This window comes from Diceros bicornis, chromosome 9 (assembly GCF_020826845.1).
Source record: "Diceros bicornis minor isolate mBicDic1 chromosome 9, mDicBic1.mat.cur, whole genome shotgun sequence".
In the NCBI taxonomy this organism is placed as follows: Eukaryota; Metazoa; Chordata; class Mammalia; order Perissodactyla; family Rhinocerotidae; genus Diceros; species Diceros bicornis.
Window position 1 is genome coordinate 8,053,858 of NC_080748.1, and position 24,975 is coordinate 8,078,832.

The 24,975-nt window shown below is 40.0% G+C and overlaps 1 protein-coding gene across 2 annotated transcripts in view; it reads right to left on the bottom strand.

Annotated features, from left to right (window-relative positions):
* Positions 1-24,975, bottom strand: part of MIPEP (mitochondrial intermediate peptidase) — a 172,022-nt gene that overhangs the window by 25,388 nt on the left and 121,659 nt on the right. For both annotated transcript variants that reach the window (XM_058547857.1, XM_058547856.1), the window contains exon 17: positions 2,329-2,450. In XM_058547857.1, the coding sequence (XP_058403840.1) occupies positions 2,329-2,450 (122 nt within the window). The remainder of the gene's footprint in view (positions 1-2,328; positions 2,451-24,975) is intronic.

A 24,975-nucleotide genomic window follows, 5' to 3' on the forward strand; every position in this document is an offset into this window, starting at 1 on the left:
ACGTGGACAGAAGGCTGGGCCTTGAGGGGGCTGGCTGACTGGGAGGCCCTGCCTGACCTCTGGCCTGGGGGCTCAGCATCTCCTCCGAGCCGCGGCATGGAGCGCCCCTCTCGTATGTAAACTCCGGCTCTCAGGCCTCCAGTTGTCAGCTTGCCTCGGCTCCGTGCTGCCTGGCTTCCTGACATAGGCGGCTTCCAGCCTGGTGACTTTTCAGAACTGGGATCAAAAAGGATCTTTTGACAGAGGTTAGAAATTTTCTAGTCTAATGAGTATTTTTACTAGCTTACTTTTACATGTCTATAAAAGTACGGCAACTACATGTCTAGGCAAGGATGCATACATAAACAAGATATAAATACTTGGAAATATATGTATTTAATAGTATGTGGTTTTCTAGTAAAGTGTAGTTCCTTTAAACAAGATAATATTTTACCTATTTTACAGAAATCTCCAGTAAAGAATTATAATCCCCAAAATTAATTTACTGTGGTCAACTCTGGCTTTAGATCCTTTGAAAATAATAAAACCTGAAAAGCAGACCAAATGTCTACAGTGTGCAAAGGGCAGAAGACAAAATAACATGTGGGTACCAAGCTGTAAAACATTTAAAAATGCTATTACATCACATTCAAGTTCAAAAGATTTTGAAACTGAATATGACTATTAACTGCTGAGAAAATCCAAACCTATGTCATCTTCTATGAAAAGCTGAGGGGGTGTGGATAAGGCGGGAGGGAGCAGGGACTAGGAATTAGAGACCTAGAAGACAATCTTAGTCCAGTTTGTAACTGTGCAGCTTTGAACAAATCAGCTATCCTCTCTGAGCCTCCCCGCTGTGCCAAGGCTGCTTGGAATGTAAAATAACAAACCATATGAACACTCTAGAGCACTCTAAAATCTAAGATGCCACTAATCACAAACCTTGTGAAAGCAGTGAAGATAACAGTCATCAGCCATGGCTGCCTGAGAGGCATTTGGAGACGTATTTATTTGAGTGATGAAGAGATAGTTGTTTTAAACAACTATTAGACCAGACGATAATTAGTGGTTTGCTTTCAAAGGAAGCTCCTTCTAAGGATTCGTGAAACCAGCACTTGACTTCCCCTTGATTCCTGCTGTCAGAGGGAGGCCCAATCAGGGAGCACTGGGAGCTCTTCTGTCCTCCACCCAACAGGGGCCTTACTAAGATCCTGGGGAAATGGGGCTGCCTATCCCAGGCCCCACCCTCAGTGCTCCCCCAACTCGCCCACCGCCATGTCCTGCCTCATTGTGGGGGAGGGAGTGGGCATCATATGTCCCTAACAGAAATTTACCTACCTGGGATTTCCTCATGGAATCATTACAGGCTCACCATCGTCACTGGCTAATCTGATAACAGGTGCTCTGGGAGGGGGCTGGGGAGTCACCATACACACATTTTTGTGTAGCCTTCTGCAGAGAAAACTGTGATTGTGCTGTCTGAACCACTGACTATCCTGATGATATAAAAGTCAAGCAAAGCAAGACTGCTCAGGAGGACACCTAGGAGGCAGGCAGGGGAGGGTGAGGCAGGGCGGGAGTTCGGCAGCTCCCTACACTCTCTCAGTGCCACGAGTGGCCCCCACGAAGGGGAGCTATGGACGGAACGGTCGGTGGAGCAGTTCCCCTTCTTCAGACTGCCACTGTCTTCCATGGGGAGGACCTCCACAGGGGAGAAAGTGTCCCCAAGTCAGGCAGAGAGGGAACTTTCCAGAACAAACTGGATGCTACTGTCAATAAAGTTTCCAACGGTGCTGCTCCCAAATGAAAAATAGTAACAAGTCCTTTCTTGGGCAATAAAGAAGAAATAAGGTGTTCACATGAGCGAAACTTCAGAAGCCCATGCTGAAAATAAGGACGCCTGTCAAAAGTGACAGGAAGCACTGAGAGCAGGAGGGTACTGACAACGGGGGAGCCTGGGAAACCTAAGAAAACCTGCAGGAGATGGAATCAAAGCAGTCTAGCCCATTTCGTGCAGAAGTGAAGAGCTCTCACACAAAGGGTCCTTGTGGGCATGACAGGAGGGCGCCACGCCGTCACCGGAGTGTAGTAGCCGCACAGCGCCATGGAGAGAGAAAGCTCAGGGCCACGTTCTGTCTCTGGAAGCAGGAGGGAGGCTCATGATGGAAGGGCCAGAGAGCCGTTTGGGCTGTGTGATGAGAATACTTCATAGAGCTTGAGTTTTCTGCCTGGTTCGAGCTGTGTTCTGAGTGGCTGAGGTGCTCGGAGCCTGACTTTGGATGTAGGGTGTGGGGGATTACCGAAGTTGATGAAGGGGACATTCTATGAAATCTCACCTAGCCTTATTACCTGTTAAAAGGATCCTGTAGAAAACATTCCTTCCAAACCATGGAAGCTACTGCCCTGGACATCAGGTAGGAGTAATATTTGGCACCATAGCCCACAAGGTGGCTGAATCGCAGCTGCCAGGCCTGCCAAATAGAAACACAGCACAAGAAACAACTAAGTATCCGTGTTTTCAGATATTATGTATGAGAACACAATGGAAGCAGTAAGGAAGTCTGCAGATGTTTTAATTTAAATTTCACCCTAAGGAGCCACATCACTCATGATATTAATATTTTTTCATGTTTCATACACTGTTATGGGCTGAACTGCCCCTCAAAATTTATATGTTGAAGCTCTTAACCCCCAGTATCTCAGAATGTAACTATTTGGAGATAGGGCCTTTGAAAAGTGATTAAGGTAAAACGAGGCTGTTAGGGTGGCCCCTAATCTAAGAGGATTGGTGTCCTTATAAGAAGAGGGAGAGACAACGGGGATGGGCCTGCACAGAGCAAAGATGGCCATCTGTAAGCCAAGGAGAGAGGCCTCTCCTGAGACCAAACCTGACCCCTAAGTGTGCCGTACAAGCTCAGCACTGCTGGGATGCATCTCTGTGACAGAAACGCGGAGAGGACGGCCCAGATGCGGCGGCCAGATGACGGTAAGGGAGTGGGTCTGGACTGTTACACCTGTCCCAGCCTGCATGGAGCGCCTGGCCACCTGCAGCAGGAGGGGGACCTTGGGGTGGGCACTGAGCGTACCCATTCTTTGTGAAGACAAAGATGTAGGTATAGTAAGATAGGCCACGTGAATTTTCATGGACGAATACTCTTCCACTGAAAAATTCTTTTCCTACGAATACTCTCCTTTCTCCACACTAAAAGCTGAAAACATCTTCATTCTGATTGGTCGGCAGGAGAAGGGTTACCCAAGTGCAAATGCAGAGGCCTACCACAGTGTGCTCATGGCAACACTGCTACAACAAAAGCGAGAAAACCATCCTCACGAGACATATTTATGACTTCAAAATTTTTACTTTTCTGAGCAAATCTGACATGCAATAATCTACTGTCTCCTAATGTATGCTTTATCTCAAACTAACGTTTTTTGAAAACAAAATTAAAGCCTAAGTTTTTTAACTAAGATAATCATCATCTAATAAATCTTTTAACTTATATAAAGTATAATCCTCACCACAAATCTATAAACTAGATAAGCAAATTCCACCTAACTGATTAAGAAACAAGCATTAAAACAATAAATGGTTCCTTGATCACAGTGGTGTGGCAAATTTTAGAACACATTCTAAGTCCTATATCCACTACACAGCGACTTTAATGATGGCGTCACAGAGCTAGTCACTCTCTGAGTGTGTCCAACACTTTAAGACAAATACTTTGCCTGGACTGGGCAAAGGAGCTGCTATAGAGGAAGGCGTGCCAGAGCACTCAAACTAATTGAGAACATGAGAATATCATGAATAATCATACAAATAATTATTCTTAAAATCCACTCTCCCCTTTTTTCAAAAAGGATATGACTGAAAGTAAAGTGGGCACCTTGTGAGTTGTGCCCTTGAAGAAAAGAGATGTGTCCCTTCCTCCTTGTGGTGGGCCACGCCGGGCTATCTGTGAAGGCGAGACTCTACCCAGGGGGAGCCGCGAGCAGAGAGCGTGGTCTGTGACTTCACGCGGCCGCCACAGTGTGGGCGCGTGTGCTCGCAGGGCTGTTAGTCTGGGTCTGTTACAGTAACTAGCCCATGGTCTTTCCTACTTCACCCCAGGCACAGGTGCCGCCAGCAGGCAGCACCATGAAAGCAGGAAGCCGTAGTGCCGAGGCCCTAGAAGCTCAACTGTGGCCCCGCCCCAGCTGGGAGAATGTGAATGCACTCTCCTGCCAGCAAATAACCTCAGGGAGGCGGCATGGGAAGGTAGTATGCAAGTAGTATTTAAATGGAAGGCAAATAGCCAAGGATCATCAATGGCTCAAATTCGGTCATAACAAACTTTTTGAGTGACTAAATTTTTAGTCAAAGGGTTGGGGCTTTTGGAATACATTTATAACACATACATAGTTCTGCATACTCTGTTGTATTAAAAAAAGGGATCTATGTCAGTTTTTGTATGATGCTGGAATCTTAATGGACCACTGGTAATCTTTCTCATATAAAGCCTTTGGGATGTGATGGTATATTTTGTAATAGAATATGGCCTGCTGCTTTGATTTGATACTCCACCCCTACTGGCTCTCATGCTACTGATGAGGTAAGCCTCTCTCAGGGCGGAAGCCCCGAGACTGGCAGCACACGGTTCAGGGGCTCTGTCTTTGAAACTTCTTCCTCTTGGTGATCTGCCAGGACTAGTTTGGCAGCCTTTGCAGTACAGAGCAGAGCTTAATTTTGTTTAGGTTCGAGCTGAATACAGTTTTGTTTCGTCTTGAAAGCAGGCTTACTTCAATAGTGACAGTTGATTTGAGCTAAGAAATTTGTAAGTTCCTTAGTTTCATCGAGTTGTAACTGAGTTCTCACATAAACAAAGTAATAACAATAAGACCTTTCAGAAGTGTAGACAGAGACATCAGGATTTGTGCAATGCAGCTTCCTGAACTGCCACAGCATCTGCCTTACACCAACACCCCACTTGGATATAGCTATTCTGGTACAACACACACCTCGTTGTGTCTTGTTCTTTAATCACCAGTTTGAGTTCGGTACTACACCCTTTCCATACCTCAAGATGTGCTAATAAATTATACCCACCTGACACCTTTCATCAGCGGTTTGTAAGTTTATGGCAGACTAAGACCTACAATTCCACTGCTGCTTGACCACAAACAGCCGAATTCCTGCTAATTCAACCTAATATTAAGTCCTTGTTACCATTTCACTCATTCATCAGGAAAAATAAAAGACAGCATTTCATTTTAAGCTCTGGAATTATGCTATCCTCTTCCTTTTAAACTGAAGTTTTCTTCTTCCTAAGGGACATTTGTCAGATGGACAAAAGTTTTCGCCCTTCCTTCCAAGTGTACTGTGTGGACCTGATCTTAAAAACAGAGCCTCCATCCCCTCTGCAATTTCTCTTGTGTTCTGACGGGAGCTGGAGACCTTCTGAGTCTAACACTATCCCCAGGCACGGCTAGTAACAACTTTTCTTGAGTTAGATCACCTCAGTGATCTCATATGGAAGACAAAAACGTGGAGCAGACCAAGCAGCATGGTAAGGAACGCCACGGATACTGTAACTTGCTTTAGACCTCAGGGAAGGGAACCCTTTGAGGATTCTTATTTACTACAGTCCTGTCCTAAGCCCATGATCTTCCTCCATCCAAATCAGAGACAGGGCCAGAAATGGAAAGGTAGCAGAGTAGTCAGTTACTTATGTGAAAGGAGTTGATGACAGCGACTCCACTTTTACTCTGGACTCCATCTTATTAAAAATATGAAACTGTGCTGACCTTGCTGACCTGCAAGTCATTTGCTCAGAAGTTATCCTGGAACCTGTGTTCTCTGAATTGTAATTCTAAGACCCCAAATAATGCTCTCCTTTTATTTTTTCTAAGTTGACACTATCTATTTTCCATTTCGAACCTAGAAGAGGGACTAGTGCAGAGTAAGCACTCATTAACTCTATGTTAAATGTTGAATGACTGAACTAATCATCTCTCAATTACACTCTCAAATAGCACATCATTTCTTCATTTCTAGTTATATGTATATAAATGCATTTAACTAAAATTTATTTTAAAACAATCTTATTACTGGAACATTATAAAACTGCACGAGAACAGAAATGACACCCATTGCTTCCTTAGTGTGTGTCATACTGAACTGAAATTTCCTTAAGAGCAAGGATTGCAATGCTGTGTCCATGTCAAGACTCAGCACAGTACCTGGAGCACAAGAGGAATCCAACAGTTATCTGTTGGATGGATGGATGGACGGATGGACAGACGGACGGATGGACAGACACTCTAGGATTCTTTCACAGTGATGCTCAATGTTACTGACATATTAGACTTTTGACTGAGATGAGGAGGCCAGGAATGATATCCGAATCACAAACAAGAGGATATTATAATGCTAAAACCAAATTTTGGATTTCAGGCTATTAATAATAGTTTTTTTTTAAAAGAATTCTTTGACTACATTATTTGATAAATGATTTAAGACTTTTGAGGCTAATTTTGGCACCAGTCTCCAGGTCTGGACTATGTAGAGAATCTGTGTAGTGCTTCCTAGTGTGTGATTCAATCTCTTTCAAGCTCATAGACTCAAAGTGGTCTGGCAATACCGTACAAGCTCATAAAGGCCTATTGTTCAAAGTGTATCTGTTGTAATTAGAATAACTAAACGACAGCAAGATAGAAAGAAGCAAATGCCTGAGCTAGTCTTTGTGGACAGACTATTTTGACTTTTCACCTTATTTGCAAACAATATTGTTGGTTTTTGGAATATCTATTATGATACCAAATCACTGGCATCCAAAAGTGTTTAACTATTTACCACAATGGAGAGCAGAAGGAGATAGTCTCCTGTCTGCCTTCTCATGTTCATATTTTCTCTCTCTTAATGTGTGTTTATATATATTATCCATGAATTAATATAAACTAGTATTTCTAATTTGATAAAAAGTACCTATTGACATTTTACCAAAATCCATGAAACAACAGTACCAAACAAACAGGAATTCTTAATTTGGAATATAAAGTGATTTTAAATGAAACACAACTGTTATGGTGGACACACTCTCAGGTGGCCCCCATGATCCCGTCCTTCTGTTCATGCCTTTGTGAAATCTCTTCCCCTTGAGTGTGAGCAGGACCTGTGCCTTGCTTCTAACCAACAGAATATGGCAAACATGATGAGATGGCACCCCATGATTAGTTATGTTATATATAACATCTCTGTCTGGCTAGCAGACTCACTCTAGAAACCCTCCTTGGGATCCTGAGGAAATCGGTCACCATGTTGGGAAAGCCTACCTGGTGGGGACCTGGGAGCACCCTCTAGGATCTGGGTGGGGAGATTTAAGACCTGGGGTGGCCTCTGGGACCTAGGGACTGGCTCTAGAACCTGGGGGTGCCTCTGGAACCTAGGGGTGTCCTATAGCTGACAGCCAGCAAGAGCTGGGGCCCTCAGTCCTACAGCTGCAAAGATATGAATTCTGCCAACAACCTGGGTGAAGCAGTTAAGCCCCCAGATGAGACTGTGGCCCAGCTAACACCTTGACCGCAGCCCTGTGAAACCCCAGGCACAGGATGCAGCTAAGCTGTGCTCTGCCTCCTGACCCACAGAAACTGCGAGATGGGTGTTAGTTTAAGCCACTAAGTTTGTGGTAATTTGTTGCACCGCAACAGAAAATTAATACCATTACCTATTCCAAAAAATGAGAGTTTTGTTCAGAAATACTATTAAGAGAAATAAATCCCCGAAAATATGGAAGGGACATCTATATTTATTAAATGTATATCCTATGTCTTCATAAAAATCTTCTGCGGAAGGTAGTTTTATAAATATTTATTTTTTTATAAATATTTTAACAGCTTATATTTTACAATAGACTCAAAAAGAGTAATTTGGTCAAGGCTACTGTCAGAGATTGATAAGTATTCCGTCCTCATTTCCCTCTTCCTTTTAGAAACAGAATCGCATCCTTCCCCTACAAAGTTTGAGCAAGACTTGCTGCCACTGTGGCAGAGACTACATCTCAGGCTTCCTTGAGGCTCAGGGTGGCTATACAACTGGACCGGACCCATTCTTGCAAGCAGATGTGAATGGAAATAATGTATACAACCAGGTCCTTCAAAAAAAGCTGTTTGCCCTCTTCGTCCTGTTTGCTCCTTCCTGCTACCCTTGAAAAAGTGGAAACTGGAACCCCCACCTTGGACTCACAGATAAAAGCCACATATTAAGGAGCCACCAGCCCAACAGCCCTCCCTGCTCACCTCTGCCTTGTTAGGAAAGAGGAAATGAACTTCATCTTATTTCAATAATTGTGTTTTGGGGATCTCTGTCGCAGCTACTTAGCCTCTACTCCAACTGACAATCACAGGTCACACTTGTGGGAGACAGGACTCAAACGCAGGTGTCTTTCTAAATTCAAAGCCCATGCGTTCTTGTTACTCTGTGCTGTACATCATAAAGTATCTAATTATGTGACCTATTGCTTTCTACAAATGTGAAAATTATAACCAGCTTGTTTTCAAATTCCTGACCACAAAACAGATTCTCATGCCTTACCTATGTGTTTATATTTGACTCCTATAACTTGTAACTTAATTTCTATCATATCAGCTTCAACACATATCAAACAAGACTATATGCTATTTTTACAGCTAAAAAGGAAAGTCCTTATGTAAGTGATAATAAGTATTACAATAAGAATAAGTTAAAATGTTAACACTGCTGGACCTGAGGGAGGCCTCTGGGACCTGTGGGTGGCCCAGAGCTGACAGCCTGCAAGAAGCTGGCTTAAGTATAATAATACTAATCCTAAATATAAGAATAAACTAAAATGTTAACACTGCTCTCCTATATGTAAAAATTTGTAGCAGGCACAAATCCTTTGCCACATCACCATACAATTATGAATGATTTCCAAAAGTGCCAATGTGAGAATTTTATTAAGATCCTAATGACAACTAGAAAACATTTTCTATGCTAATGGTAGAATTATGGCTTATTTTAAGGAGACTGGACTCGGTCTTATAAGAAAAAATCATTCCTAACCACCTGACCAAATCTCTTTAGGCAATTAATAGTAACACATCAAGCATACCATTAATGATGCACAAAATATTAACTAGGAATACGTCTCTTTAGTATGCCAATCTCAACTGTCAATTCTATTTATATATGCATATTGCAAAAAAAGCTTTGTAAAACAAAACAAAACAAAACACCTCTGGAGATACCAGAATGTGCCTATCAAAAGTTAATCCATTAGCAGAGCAAAGATATAATTGATTCAAATGGAAATGCAGTTATTAGATGAAACATGGAAAGTAATATTAATCTAATTAAATGAGATAATAAATGAAAAGCAACAAGCACAGAACCGGAACCAAGACATGCTGGCTGTTTTCTTTGTAATCAAAGCTCCTTAATATTGCTTTCCTCCTTGCCTGTAACGTCTCAAGAGAAAAAGGCAGATTCTTCATTCTAAAGGAACCATGGTCAAGTAATAAGGACTTCCACAGAAAATGAGGACTTCTGTGGTCGGAAGGCCAGCCCAGGAGAGCAAGGGGGGCCCTGCAGGAACAAGACACAATCAGGCAGCTCTTGTGTTAATACATTTGCCAAAGGAAGAGGGATACTGAAACATCCAGAAAACAATGGATAAAATGGCAACAGTGAGTCCATACCTATCAGTAATCACTCTAAATGTAAATAGATTGAATTCTCCAACCAAAAGACACCAAGTGGCTAGATGGATTAAAAACAAGACCCAACCATACGCTGACTACAAAAGACTCACTTCAGCTTTAAGAACACATAAAGGCTCAAAGTGAAGGTACGGAAAAAAAAATTCCACACAAATGGAAAACAAGAGAACAGGTGTACCTATACTTATATCAGACAAAATAATCTTTAGGCCAAAAACGGTAACAAGAGGCAAAGAAGGTCATCAAAAAATAATAAAGGAGTCAATTCATCAAGAAGATATAACAAGTATAGGCACCCAACATCAGAGCACCTAAATATATTAAACAAATACTAACAGATCAGAAGGGAGAAATAGACTACCATACAATAATAATAGGGGACTTCAATACTCCACTTTCAACAATGGATAGATCATCCAGACAGAAAATAATAAGGAAACATTGGACTTAAAGTACATGTTAGACCAGATGGGCCTAACAGACATACAGAACATTCCATCCAACAGTAGCAGAATATACATTTCTTTTAAGTGCACATAGAATATTCCCCAGGACAGATCATAAATCAGGCCACAAAACAAATCTTAAAAAATTTAAGAAGACCAAAATCATATCAAGCATTTTTTCTGACCATAACGGTATGAAACTAGAAATCGATAACAAGCAGAAAACTAAAAAATTTACAAATATGTGGAAATTAAACAACATGTTCCTGAAAAACCAATGGGTGAAAAAAGAAATCAAAAGGCAAAATCAAAAAATATTTTGAGACCAATGAAAATGAAAACAATATACCAAAACTTACGGGATGTAGCAAAAGTAGTTCTAAGAGGGACGTTTATAGCAACAAATGCCTATGTTAAGAAAAAAGAAAGATCTCAAATAAACAACCTAATTTAATACTTCAAGGAACTAGAAAAAGAACAAACTAAGCCTGAAGTTAGCAGAAGGAAGGAAATAACAAAGATCAGAGCAGAAATAAATGAAATAGAGACTAAAAAACACAATAGGAAAGATCAATCAAACTAAGCTGGTTTTTTGAAAAGATAAACAAAATAGAAAAAACTTTAGTTAGACTCACTAAGAAAAAAAGAGAGAAATCAAATAAATAAAATTAGAAAAGAAAGAGGAGACATTACAACTGATACCACAGAAATACAAAGGATCATAGGAGACTACTATGAAAATTATATGCCAACAAATTCAAAAACCTAGAAGAAATGGATCAATTCTTACCAACATACAACTTATCGAGATTGAATCATGAGGAAATAGAAAGTATGAACAGACCAATTACTAGTTAGGAGATTGAATCAGGAATCAAAAACTTCTGAACAAACAAAAGTCCAGGCTTCACTGGTGAATTCTATCAAACATTTAAAGAAGAATTAATACCAATCTTTCTCTAACTCTTCCAAAAAACAGAAGAGAAGTGAACACTTCCAAACTCATTTTATGGGGCCAGTGTTACCCTGATACCGGAGCCAGACAAGGCCAGTATGAGAAAAGAAAATTATAGGCCAACATCCCTGATTAACACAGATGCAAAAATCCTCAACAAAATATTACCAAACCAAATTCAACAATGCCTTAAAAAGATCATACAAAATAATCAAATGGGATTTATTCCAGGGATGCAAAGATGGTTCAAGATCCACAAATCAATCAATGTGATACACCACATTAACAAAATGAAGGATAAAAATCATATGATCATCTCAATAGATGCAAATAAAGCATTTGACAAAATTCAACATCCTTTAATGATAAAAACTCTCAACAAACTGGGTGTAGAGGGAATGTACTGCAAAAAAATAAAGGCCATATATGACAAGCCCACAGCTAATATCACACTCAACAGTGAAAAACATAGTACTGAAAGTCCTAGCCAGAGCAATTAGGCAAGAAACAAAAAGGAATCTAAATCAGAAAGGAAAAAGTAAAACTGTCTCTATTTGCAGATGACCTGACACTATACACAGAAAACTCTAAAGACACCACCAAAAAACGGTTAGAACTAATCAATGAATTGAGTAAAGTTGCAGGATACAAAATCAAAATATAGAAATCAGTTGTGTTTCCATATACTAATAATGAACTATCAGAAAAATTAAGAAAACAATCCCATTTACAATGGCATCAAAAAGAATAAAATACCTAGGGATAAATTTAACTAAGAAGGTGAAAGATCTGTATACTGAAAACTATAAGACACTAATGAAAGAAACTGAAGAAGACACAAATAAATGCAAAGATATTCCATGCTCATGGACTGGAAGAATTAATATTGTAAAATGTCCATACTACCTAAAGCATTCTACAGATTCAATGCAATCCCTATCAAAATTCCAATGGCATTTTTCACAGAAATAAAAAAAAAAAAAACATCCTAAAATTTGTATGTAACCACAAAAGATCCTGACTAGCCAAAGCAATCTTGAGAAAGAAGAAAAAGCTGGAGGCATTATACTCCCTGATTTCAAACTATATTACAAAGATATAATAATCAAAACAGTATGGAATTGGCATAAAAATAAACACACATCAATGAACAGACTAGAGAGCCCAGAAATAAACCCACACATATATGGTCAATTAATTTATGACAAAGGAACCAAGAATATACAGTTGGGAAAGGACAGTCTCTTCTTCAATAAATGGTGTTGGGAAAACTGGACAGTCACATGCAAAAGAATGAAACTGAACCTCTATCTTGACCCATACACAAAAATTAACTCAGAATGGATTAAAGACTTGAACATAAGACCTGAAACCATAAAACTCTTAGAAGAAAACAGGGAAAAAGCTCCTTGACGTTGATTTTTGGCAATGATTTTTTTAATTTGACACCAAAAGCAAAGGCAACAAAAGCAAAAATAAAGCGAGACTACATCAAACTAAAAAGCTTCTGCACAGCAAAAGAAACCATCAACAAAATGAAAAAGCAACCTACTGAATAGGAGAAAATATTTGCAAATCATGTATCTGATAAGGAGTTAATATCCAAAATATATAAAAAACTCATACAACTCAATAGAAAAAAAAATCTGGTTAAAACTGGGCACAGGATCTGAACAGACATATTTCCAAAGGAGACATACAGATGGCCAACAGCTATATGAAAAGATGCTCAACATTACTAATCATCAGGGAGATGCAAATCAAAACCACAATGAGATATCATCTTACACTTGTTAGAATGGCTACCATCAAAAAGACTCAAGATAAAAATGCTGGCGAGGATGTGGAAAAAAGGGAACCCTTGTACACTGTTGGTGGGAATGTAACTTGGTACAGTCATTATGAAAAACAGTATGGAGATTCCTCAAAAAATTCAAAATAGAACTACCATATGATCTAGCAATCCCACTTATGGGTATTTATCTGAAGGAAACAAAAACACTCTCTCAAAAACATCTCTGCAACCCCACCCCAGTTGACCGCAGCATTATCCACAATGGCCAAGACCTGGAAACAACCTAAGTGTCCATCAGTGGATGAATGGATAAAGGAAATGTGATATATACATACAATGGAATATTATTCAGCCATAAAAATAACGAAATCCTGTCATTTTTGACAACATGGATGAACCCAGATGGCATTATGCTAAGTGAAATAAGCCAGAGAAAGACAAATACTGTATGATCTCACTTATATGTGGAATCTAAAAAAAGAAAAGTTGAAGGCATAGAAACAGAGTGGAAAAGTGGTTGTCAGGGTCTGGGGGAAAAAGGGTGGTAAGAGTGTACAAACTTGCAGTCATAATATGAATATGGTCTGAGGATCTAATGTGTAACATAGTGACTATAGTTGATAACACTGTATTGTATGACTGAAATTGACTAAGAGAGTAGAACTTAAATGCTCTCACAAAAAAAGGGTAAATAAGGGAAGTGATGGATGTGTTGATTAACTCAACTCAACTCAATTAACTCCTTCAACAAAGAAGGCAGGTGTCTGCATAGAATAAGACAAAAACCAGGAAAGTAAACACAGAAAAGACCTGACTGTCCTTTGTAGATGATGGGATTTTCTGCTCATGCATAAAAAGTAATGCAGAGCAGACAGTAACTTCTCAGTGGGGAAAACAAATCCAAGAGCAGGTGCATGACCCATGGACTCCACAGAGATGTGCAAGGGAAGCAAATGGTGGAGAAGGGATATAATCTGGCTGTGTGGGCAGAGGCTTCCTCAACTCTTACTTCATTCCTGCAGGGGCCTGGCCTATAGATTTATAACCAACATCTCCAACTCACCTTGGGCAGGCAGACAGGAGCCCTGTCCTGTGAGATAAAGATGCAATGCAAAAAGGGGAAAGAGAAACAAACAATCTGATTCAAGTTTGTGCACCCACCAGGCAGAGAACCCTGGCCTTTCTTCTTGGAGCCCCTACCTGTTAAGACGTCACCTCCGATCACTCTCTCCTCCTCACTCTGCTCTTTTGCTGGTCAGAAGACACAATAGGTAAGCTCCTGCTCCTGCAAGCCCTGCCCTTGCTGTTCTCTCTGCCTCAGATACTCTCCCACCCGAGGTCTCTGTATGGCTCACTCCCCCACTTTCCTCAGTTTCTGTTCAAATCATACTTTTCCAACGAGGCCTTCTCTGACGATGAAAAAGGGCACTGCCTCAGTGCTGATGGTGGGCACAGCCAGGAGACTGACACTGGGGTCCTCACCTTCAGTTTTCCTGCTGCTCTCTTGCTCCCCAGCTGCTGGGTCCCCCCGCACTCCGCCTCCATCCTCATGGCAGTAGGGCCCGCTCATCCCCTGGGTCGCCGCCCACCCTATCCCCATCATGGAAGGCTGTGCTGGTGAGCTCCCACTCCATGTCCTCTTGCTTGGTCAGGGCCTGGTTCCTCTGCCTGCACCTCAGCCTCACCTTGCTGCCCCCTGGGGGGGCGTGGACCTCCCTGACGTTGCACTAGAGTCCTCAGCTCAGGGCCACTTTGCCCCACCAAAGCGACGGCCCCTGGCCCTCTCCCCATTAATCTAATTGGTCAACACCTGGGATTATCATAGTGGAATGGCAGAGGGGAAAATGACTTAGGGAGATGGGAGATGAAAACACACTTGTTTAATATTTTCAAAATACAATCCCAGTTACAAGTGAGTTTTTATCGTGCCCTTAAAGTCTTCATAGAGAAAACTGAAGAGGCCGTTCTTCCTTCCCTGAACTCCTAGAGCCCTTGACATCTGCACCAGCAGCAAGGGGCTACACTGCTACTTACAGACGCACACATTCTTTCCTCCTCACCCAGGGGCAAGACACACAATGGTTAAACATACAGGCTCAAAATTCAGCCATCTTTCCAAAATTCATTGACTACCCGCGGTATACCGGACACTGCTACAGAGGGAGCATTCACGGACACTGCCCTCATGGCCACACAGTCTACTGGGGGGACAGTCACTAAATAAAGGGTCACCTGGATATGACTGCAACATGGCAAGCGTCACGTGAATCTGGGCTCTGCGCTGATCAGCTGTACGACCGTCACCAGATCCCATGACCTCCCTAAATCCTCATCTTGAGCTTGTGATGGTGATAACACCCACCTCATGGGTTAAATGAGAGACAGTAAGAGAAAAGTTTGCACTGTGCTGGCCCTGAGGGATGGCTCAGTTTGTCAGCTACTAATATAACCTTTTGCAAGCAGGATACTGTGTACCTCTTTGTATCTTGTGCCCAGCAGTGTCCTCAATAAATATTCACAGAAAGATAAGAAGAGTAGAAAAATTTTGAATAAAATTACTGTAATTTAGACACAATTAACATCTGTAAGTCAAAATTCTCTTTCTATAATTAACTAGTTTCATTAATCACTAAAATTATAAAGATATCAACAAATGGGTAAAAATAACTAATTTACTGACTATACACACATGTCTGAATTTCTGAAGTGACAAAACAAAATTAAAATAAAATTGTTACTAACTTTTATTTACTTCTCATAAGATGAGACCAAAGTATAAAGGTAATTCTGAAGAATGTGTGACTCACGCAGATTATTCTCTAACAGTCCTATTATCCCATCCCTGGAATTCGTGAAATCTGGTGTCTGCACAGTAACATCTCCATTTAACTGGCTCTTTAACACATTAACTCTTACCTAATAACTTTAAATGATATTTACTCAACTTCCTTGGTTTAAATAACTGCTATTTTCCAAACTTATTTTCTAATTCACATGGTGCAAGATTCCTCAAGATCATATTAAAAAGTATATCCTATTAACTTTCATTTATGTTGCCTAAGATGTACAAAAGTTAGACACTGCAATTAGGAAATGTGTCTTACTAAGGGTTATGTTCTTGCCAAGATGAAATGGAGTTAATAAAGATGGTAAAAAACACTTTCACCTGCAGGAACACATAATAACCACCTCCCCGACTCCCTATGTAATACTGTGAAGGCATTCCAGAGGTTTATTAAGTAGCAGCATATACTGAAGTGTAGCCCAGGGCTTGCGATACTGTCATCTGTGGGTCGTGTTATTACCTGTGTTTTGTACAGAGTAACTGACAGAAATAAAATACGTGACTGATCCACTGAAATTACTAGGGTTGCCTGCTTTCTATCAACATGTCATCAATCCCCCTGGGCATCTCATCTGAAGAATTTCCAAAATTCCTGATGTAACAGCTTTTAGCAATTTCTTACAAAAAAGAAACTGCTATAGTTATAGTTGAAACATATGGTAAACCTGGGTCATGCCAAACAGCACATATTACTGCAATTCAAAAAAAAGTATTAGATAAAAATAATCAACACCGTTAGCTAAAATTTGTAGTCACTATATTAAAAGCAACACCTAAGTATTATTATAACTCTTCAAATAAAAATAGTATCATCTAGTATTATTTTACGATGTTATAATAATAGGAGCTATATATTGGTTTTCTTCTCATACCTCCTAAATCTGAAAGTTCAAGGTGTAATCTTCAAAAGGGTCAGCCGTGAGTGATGGCTTAAGGCTGAAATGAACTGAGGGCCTTATATTTCCTTCTAAATGGCTGGGTTACTAAATTAAATCTTATTCTACACAACAATAGCCAGAACACCCTTTTGAGGTAAGCTGATTCCTAACCTGTACAGCAATTCAGTCTCCTTCTTCATGGGAAGGAGCAGAGCCTATCAACTGTGACTCATCACAGCCATTTTCTGATTCAAGGCATTATGTCAGCATTCATTCTTTTCAAAAACATTCAGATAAAACTCACACATCATAAAATCCACTCTTTTAAAGTGTACAATTAAATGATTTTTAGTATATTCTCAAAGTTGTGCAACCATCATCACTAATTTCAGAACATTTCCATCATCCCCAAAAGAAACCCCTTACCCCTTAGCAGTCACTCTGCATTCCCTCCTTTGCCTGAGTCCCTGACAACCACTAACCTACTTTATGGATTTGCCTATTCTGGACATTTCACATAAACAGAATCATACATAGATGGCCTTTTGTGTTTGGCTTCTTTCATTTAGCACAATGTTTTCAAGAGTCATGTTGCAGCATGTGTCAGCCTGTCATTCCTTTTTATGGCTAAATAACATTCCATTGTATGGATATACAACATTTGTTTATCCATTCATCCAAATGTTGACTGAAGGACATTTGAGTTGTTGCCACTTTTTGGCTATTATGAATAATACTGCTGTTAACATTCCTGTACAAATTTGGGGGTGGACGTATGTTTTCAGTTCTATTGAGTATATACCTAGAAGTGGAAATGCTGGGTCATATAGTAACTGTGTAACTTTTCAAGGAACTGCCAAACTGCTTTCCAAAGCCGCTGCATCATTTTCATCCCCATCAGAAGTGTACAAAGGTTCCAATTTCTCTACATCTTTGCTAACATTTATTATTGTCTGTTTTTATTATATCCATCCCAGTGGGAGTAAAGTAGTATATCTCATTGCACTTTTGATTTGCACTTCCCTAAGGACTAATGATGTTGAGCATCTCTTCCTGTGATAATTGCTCATTTGTGTACCTTCTTTAGAGAAATTCTATTGAAACCCTTTGCCCATTTTTAATTTAGATTGTTTGTTTTTTTATTGTGGAGTTGTAGGAGTTCTTTATGTACTCTGGAAATTAAACACTCATCAGACATCTAGTCTCCCATTCTGTGAGTTGTCATTTCACTCTCCTGATAGTGTCCTTTGAGTACAAATTGTAAAATTTTGATGAGTCCAAATTATCTTTTGTTTCTTCTGTTGCTTGTGGTTTAGGTGTCAAATCTAAGAAACCACTGCTTTATCCAAGGTCGCAAATATTTATGCCTATGTTTCCTCCTAAGAATTTTCCAGTTTTAGCTCTTAAATTTAGGTCTTTGATCTATTTTGAGTTAATTTTTGTATTTGACGTTAGGTAGAGGTCCAACTTCATTCATTTGCATGTGGATATCCAGTTGTCCCACCACCATTCTTTGAAAAACAATTTTTTCCTCATTGAGTTGTCTTGGCACCCTTGTCAAAAATCGGTTGACCATAAATATATGGGTTTATGTCTGGGATCTCAATTGTATTCCAATTTGCTGTATGTATCCTTATTTCAGTACCACAGTCTTTTTTCCCCCAGCTTTATTGAGCTATAATTGATATATAACATTGTATAAGTTTAAGGTGTATACAATGTGTTGATTTGATACACATATATTGCAAAATGATTACCACTATAGTGTTAGCTAATTCCTCTATCAAGTCACATGATTACCATTTCTTTTTGGTGTTAAGAACATTTAAGATCCATTCTCTTAGGAACTTTCAAGTATATAATACAGTATTATTAACTATAACTATATAATATAGTATTATGAACTATAACCATGTTGTGAAATAGATCTCCAGAACTTATTCATCTTGTAACCGGAAGATGACCAACCCTTTGACGAACATCTCCTCATTTCTCCCACATCCCCTGCCCCAGATAATCACCATTCTACTCTCTGTTTCTATGAGTTGGGCTATTTTGGATTCCACATATAAGTGATATCATTTAGTATTTCTCTTTTTCTGCCTGACTTATTTCCCTTAGCACAATGACCTCAAGGTCATTCAAATTGTCACAAACAGCAGGATTTCCTTCTTCCTCATGGCTGAATAATATTCCATTATATATAGACTACATTTTCTTTAGCTATTCATCCATTGACAGACACTTAGGTTGTTTCCACATCTTGGTTATGGTGGATAACAATGCAATGAATATGGGAGTATAAGTATCTATTCAAGATCCTGTTTTCATTTCCTTTGGATATATACCCAGAAGCGGGATTGCTGGATCATACGGTATTTCTATTTTTAACTTTTTGAGGAACCTCCAAACTGTTTTCCATAGTGGCTGTACCAAGTTACATTCCTAGTAACCACAAGGGTTCCCTTTGCTCCACATCCTTAGCAACACTTGTTTTCTCTTGTGTTTTGGATGATAGCCATTCTAACAGGTGTGAGGTGATCTCATTGTGGTTTTGATTTGCATTTCCCTGACAACTAGTGATGTCAAGCACCTCTGAATGTCCTCGTTGGCCATTTATATGTCTTCTTTGGGAAAATGTGTATTCAAATCCTTTGTCCATTTTTTAATTGGATTGTTTGGTTTTTTACAGGAGTTCTTTATGTATTTTGGATATTAATCTATTATCAATATGATTTGCAAATATAGTCTCCCATTCTGCAGGCTGCCTTTTCATTTTGTTGACTGTCTCTCTTTTGCTGTGCAGAGGCTTTTTAGTTTGATACAGTCTCACTCACTAATTTTTGCTTTTGGTGTCAAATCCAAAAAATTACTGCCAAGACCAATGTCAAAGGAGCTTTTTCCCTTTGTTTTCTTCCAGGAGTTTTACGGTTTCAGGTCTTACGTTTAAGTCTTTAATCCATTTCAAGTCAATTTCTGTGACTGTTGTAAGATAGGGGTCCAATTTCATTCTTCTGCATGTGGTTATCCAGTTGTCCAACACCACTTATTGAAGAGACTATCCTCTCTCCATTGAGTATCCTTGGCTCCCTTGTCAAATATTAGTTGACCGCATATGCAGAGGTTTATTTCTCGGCTCACATTGGTCTATATGTCCGTTTTTATGCCAGTACCATACTGTTTTAATTACTACAGCTTTGCAGCATAGCTTGAAATCAGAAAGTGTGATGCCTCCAGCTTTGTTCTTCTTTCCTAGGATTGTCTTGACTATCAGGGCCATTGGAATTTTAATAGGGATTGCACTGAATCTATACATGGCTTTGGGTAGTATGGACATTTTAACAATATTAATTCTTCCAATCCATGAACACAGGATATTTTTCTATTTGCTTGTGTTGTCTTCAATTTCTTTCATTAAGGTCTTGTAGTTTTTAGCGTACAGATCTTTTACCTCTTTGGTTCAATTTATTCCTAGGTATTTTATTCTATTTGATGCAATTATAAATGAGATTGTGTTTTTTTTTTTAAATAATTTTATTTATTTATTTTTTCCCCCAAAGCCCCAGTAGACAGCTGTACGTCACAGTTGCACACCCTTCCAGCTGCTGTATGTGGGACACGGCCTCAGCATGGCCTGAGAAGCAGTGCGTCGGTGCGCGCCCAGGATCCGAACCCGGGCCGCCAGCAGCAGAGCGCGCGCACTCAACCGCTAAGCTGTGGCGCCGGCCCTGAGATTGTGTTCTTAATTTCTCTTTCTGATAGGTCATTATTAGTGTACAGAAATGCAAATAATTTTTGTATATTGATTTTGTATCCTGCAACTTTACTGAATTTGTCAATTAGTTCTAACAGTTTTTTTGTACTTTCGGGTTTTCTATATATAATAACCATGTCATCTGTAAGTATAGACAGTTTTACTTCTTCCTTTCCAACGTGGATGCGTTTTATTACTTTTTCTTCTCTAATTGCTCTGACTAGGACTTCCAGTACTATGTTGAATAAAAGTGGCAAGAGTAGTCATCCTTGTCTTATTCCTGATCTCAGAGGAAAAGCTTTCAGTTTTTCACCATTGAGTATGATGTTAGCCGTGGGCTTGTCATATATGGCTTTTATTATGTTGCCACTAGAGGGCTAGCTGCAGGTGAGTGCAGTGGTGCAGGCCAGTGACAGAAGACAGGGCCTGATTTGGGCCCGCAAGCAGCTTTAGGGGCCCTGGCTATTGGTGTGCTCTCCCATGTTTACGCAGTCTTCCCCTGGGCCTGCGCACATAGCAGAGGCTGGTGACGGCTGTCAGGCCGGTGGTGTGCAAGTGCATAGCTGAAGGGGCTAGCCCTGAGTGTGTGCATGGCAACGAAGGTCAGCCACACGGATCTAGGTTGGCTTGTTGCACTGACATAGCCACAGAGGGCCTGAGCTGGTGCAGTTCCCGGGCTCCAGCCTGGGAGGGGAGGGGATGGGGAAAGAGCAGGAGGGACTCAGGAGGTTGGTGTCAGCGAACATGTACACCTGTGGGGCTAACACTAGTTAAATCTGCAGGGGATCTGTGGCTGTGCTAGCCACTAGTTTCTTCTGTGGCACAACGTGCTGGGTTTGTCTGCAGAGCAGGTGACTGTGATCTGTGATCACTCCTGCTACATGGTTGCTCTTGGTAGTCCCTGCTTTTCTTCCTTGTTCCTAGCCATCTCTATACATCTTAGCTTTGCCAGTCTAGGTGGGGGGGTGAAACTGAAGTGAGACCTTTGTGCAGTGCCTGAAAGGCTAAGTAAGCTGGTAGCTCAGCCTGCTTTTCCTTTCCTGGTGAGGTAAATTCTCTCTAGCTGGGAAGTTCCCTCTTGGCACTGAGCAATGTCAGCTTGGGGGATGGTATGATGCAGGCAAAATGAAGCTGCCTTCCTTCTCTTCTTGCATGGTTATTCTCAGGTTTTTTGTTCCACTGTGTTGCTCAAGTTTCTTAAGCGGACTCCAGGGCTCTCCCAGAGCTGTTTTAGTCCATGGATAGCTGTCTAATTGTTGATATTTATGGGGGATGGAGACTGGGGTCTCCTACATTACCATTTTGGTGACGTCACTCTCAGAATTCCACACGTCTTGATTACTGTAGCTTTGTAGTAGGTTTTGAAATTGGGAAGGGTGAGCCCTCCAACTTTTTTCTTCCTCTTCAAGATGGTTTTGGCTATTCTGGGTCCCTTGCATTTCCATATGAATTTTACGATCAGCTGGTCAATTTCTGCAAAAAAGGCAACTGAGATTTCCATAGTGATTATATTGAACCTGTAGGTCAATTTGGGGAGCATTTCTACCTTAACAATAAGTCTTCCAATCCATGAATATGAGACATCTTTCCATTTACTTAGCTCTTCTTTAATTTCTTTCAATGATATTTTATCGCTTTCAATGTACAAGTGTTAAAACTTTTTTGTTAAATTTATTCCTAAGTATTTTATTCTTTTTGATGCTATTGTAAATAGAACTGTTTTCTTAATTTAATTTTTGGATTGTTTATTGCTAGAGTATAGAAATACAATTGATTTTTGTTATTGGTCTTACATCCTGCAACCTTGCTGAACCCGTTTATTAGCTCTAATAGATTTTTGTGGATTCCTTAGGATTTTCTACATACAAGATCATGTCATCTGCAACAGAGATAATTTTACCTCCTCCTTTCCAATCTGAATGCCTTTTATTTCTTTTTCTTGCCTAATTGCTCTGGTTAAAACTTCTAGTATGATATTGAACAGAAGTGGTGATGGCAGACAATGTTGTCTTATTCCTATCTTAGGGGAAAGCTTTCTGTCTTTGACCAGAGTATGATGTTAGCTGTGGGTTTTTCCTAGATGCTCTTTATCAGGGTGAGGATCAGTACTGACTCTTGATTCTTTATCCCCAGTTACTGTCAATTAATCCTCAAGTCCTGACAATTTTACCTCAATATATTTCCTGTATTTTTTCCCTTATTTACATGCCTACCCACGATGCCCAGATTTAGACCCTCATCATCTGTTGCCTGGCTGGTAAGACCTTTAGGGCAGGATCTATGTGCATATATATTTTCTGTGACCAAAAAAGTGGCACTCATTAAACAAGATCAAGATGCTATGGAAAAGAAAGAAGCAGTGGCAGCTACTGGCAATAAAAATATAATTGTGAAAAGCTAAAACCAACCAAACCAAAAACAGTGGGAAGAGTAGGAAGAAAAAAATGAAAGTAATCTCCCAGAATACAACATAAGCAAAAGCATAACAGGAATACCTGAAGGAAGGAATGGAGAAATTGGATGGAGGGGCTTCAGTTTTGTAGCATGATGGATTTGATATTTTGAACAACTCTCCTGAATGAAACAACTAAAATGCTGGATAAAATATACTTCAAAAAACATTTGGCGAATGCATTACCAAGATCAGAAAGAATAAAATATTGTCAAAATGATCAAGTAGAGGGGCCGGCCTCTGGCATAGTGGTTAAGCTCACACACTCTGCTTCAGCGGCCCGGGGCTCGCAGGTTTGAATCCCGGGTGTGGACCAACGCACCGTTCATCAAGCCATGCTGTGGCGGCATCCCATACACAAAATGGGGGAAGATGGGCACAGATATTAGCTCAGCGACAATCTTCCTCAGCAAAAAGAGGAGGAGGATTGGCAAGAGATGTTAGCTCAGGGCCAGTAATCCTCACCAAAAAAAAAAAAAGATCAAGTAGGTAATTTTTATAAATAAAAATTGATGTTTTTAAGTATATGGTAAAATTCACTATATTTTTATATTTGTTTTCATCTATTACTTGGATAGATTCTTTTCTGCCTGCCTTCAGTCTCTGTACCCTCCCACGCATCCTCCGTATTGACACCTTAACTTTCCCCTCCAGCTCGTATCTGCTCAAGTCACTACTCTGCTCACAAACTTCAAACCTCAAAGGTCTCCCTATTCCCTCCAGGATCATGTATAAGCCTCTGCGCAGACATAAAGGACTCTTTACTTTCTATCCTCACCTCGTTTTCAACCCTGGACAGTGGCCCCTCCTCCCACACCAAGCTCCCTATCGTCAAGCAACCCTAGACTCACATATTCTCTAAGCACCTCCTGTCACACTTGACTTGTCCCTCTTTCCCTCCTCCCTACACTGGCTCAAGCTGGCGTAAAATCTGAATGAGAAGTGACTAAGCCCAGATAAAATGTCATTTCTGACTCCATGAGGCAAAACTAAACACGTCCTGATCTCCTAGAGAATTCTCTCAGTGCTGCATTCTGTCATTTTCACACCATCTTATACATAGACATACTCATCTTTCCTAAAAGACAATGTCTGTCAAATGAATTAATCCGCATGAAGAGAAATGGGAGTGCTGGGATTAAATGGGAGTTGTAGTTTTATTTCTAAATTATCTGGTTGTAAAACATCTCTATCTGAAAAAGGTTTTATGGTTGATTTAGGAAAGAAGGGTAGAATAAGCAAAATAATGGGGCAAGGTAAGTTAACATGGTGTTTTCAAACTGTGGGGCCAGGATCTACTAGTGGTTTTGAAATCAATACAGTAGGTTGGGACCAGTATTTAAAAATAAAAAAAGAGACTGGAAAACACTGGAGCACACGGCACATAGTTAGGGTGACTTTTAGTCTGTGGTACTTCTGTTTCATTTTTACACACACACATACACCCCTAAACGTACATAAACATATTTATATAACAGATTGTAATATAATGCATTTCTTACTATGAGTTTGGTCAAAATGCTTGAAAGTCAATGAGTTAACAGTTCAAGGACACAGATAAGAAAATCAGTGCTACTATAAGTAGAGAGAAAAGCTAAGGATACAATAGCAGATGAAAAAAGCTTAAGAGGGGTGATCTCATAGCATATACTGGATTTTACCCGGCAGGGTAGTAGATTATAAAGAGATAAATAGCCTCTGTAGCTCTCTACATTAAGTACTTTAAAATATTTGTGTTTTCCTAACATTGTAATAATTAGAATGCAGGCTCTCTAATAATGTGCCAATCTCTACTGATTCAGCTTCTACTGGTCCTGTCTTCACAATGCTCATGAAATCTCATTATCATCTAAACAGAACAAAAGCAGTTGTAGGTTGTAAGATTCAACTTATGAACCAGTTTTAACTAAAACCATTCTGAGACCCTGGAAAATAAAAGACAGTAAATTTCAGAAGTAATCATAATGAGCAAATACAGGATGTAAAAGTAATTCAGATTACTGAGTTATAGTATTGTACCAACGTTCGTTTCCTGGATTTGACAATGGACCATGGTCATGTAGGATATTATCACTGGGGAAGCTGGGTAAAGGGTATATGAGAACTATTTTTGCAACTTATGAATACACTATTTCAAAATAAGAGGTTATTAAAAATAAT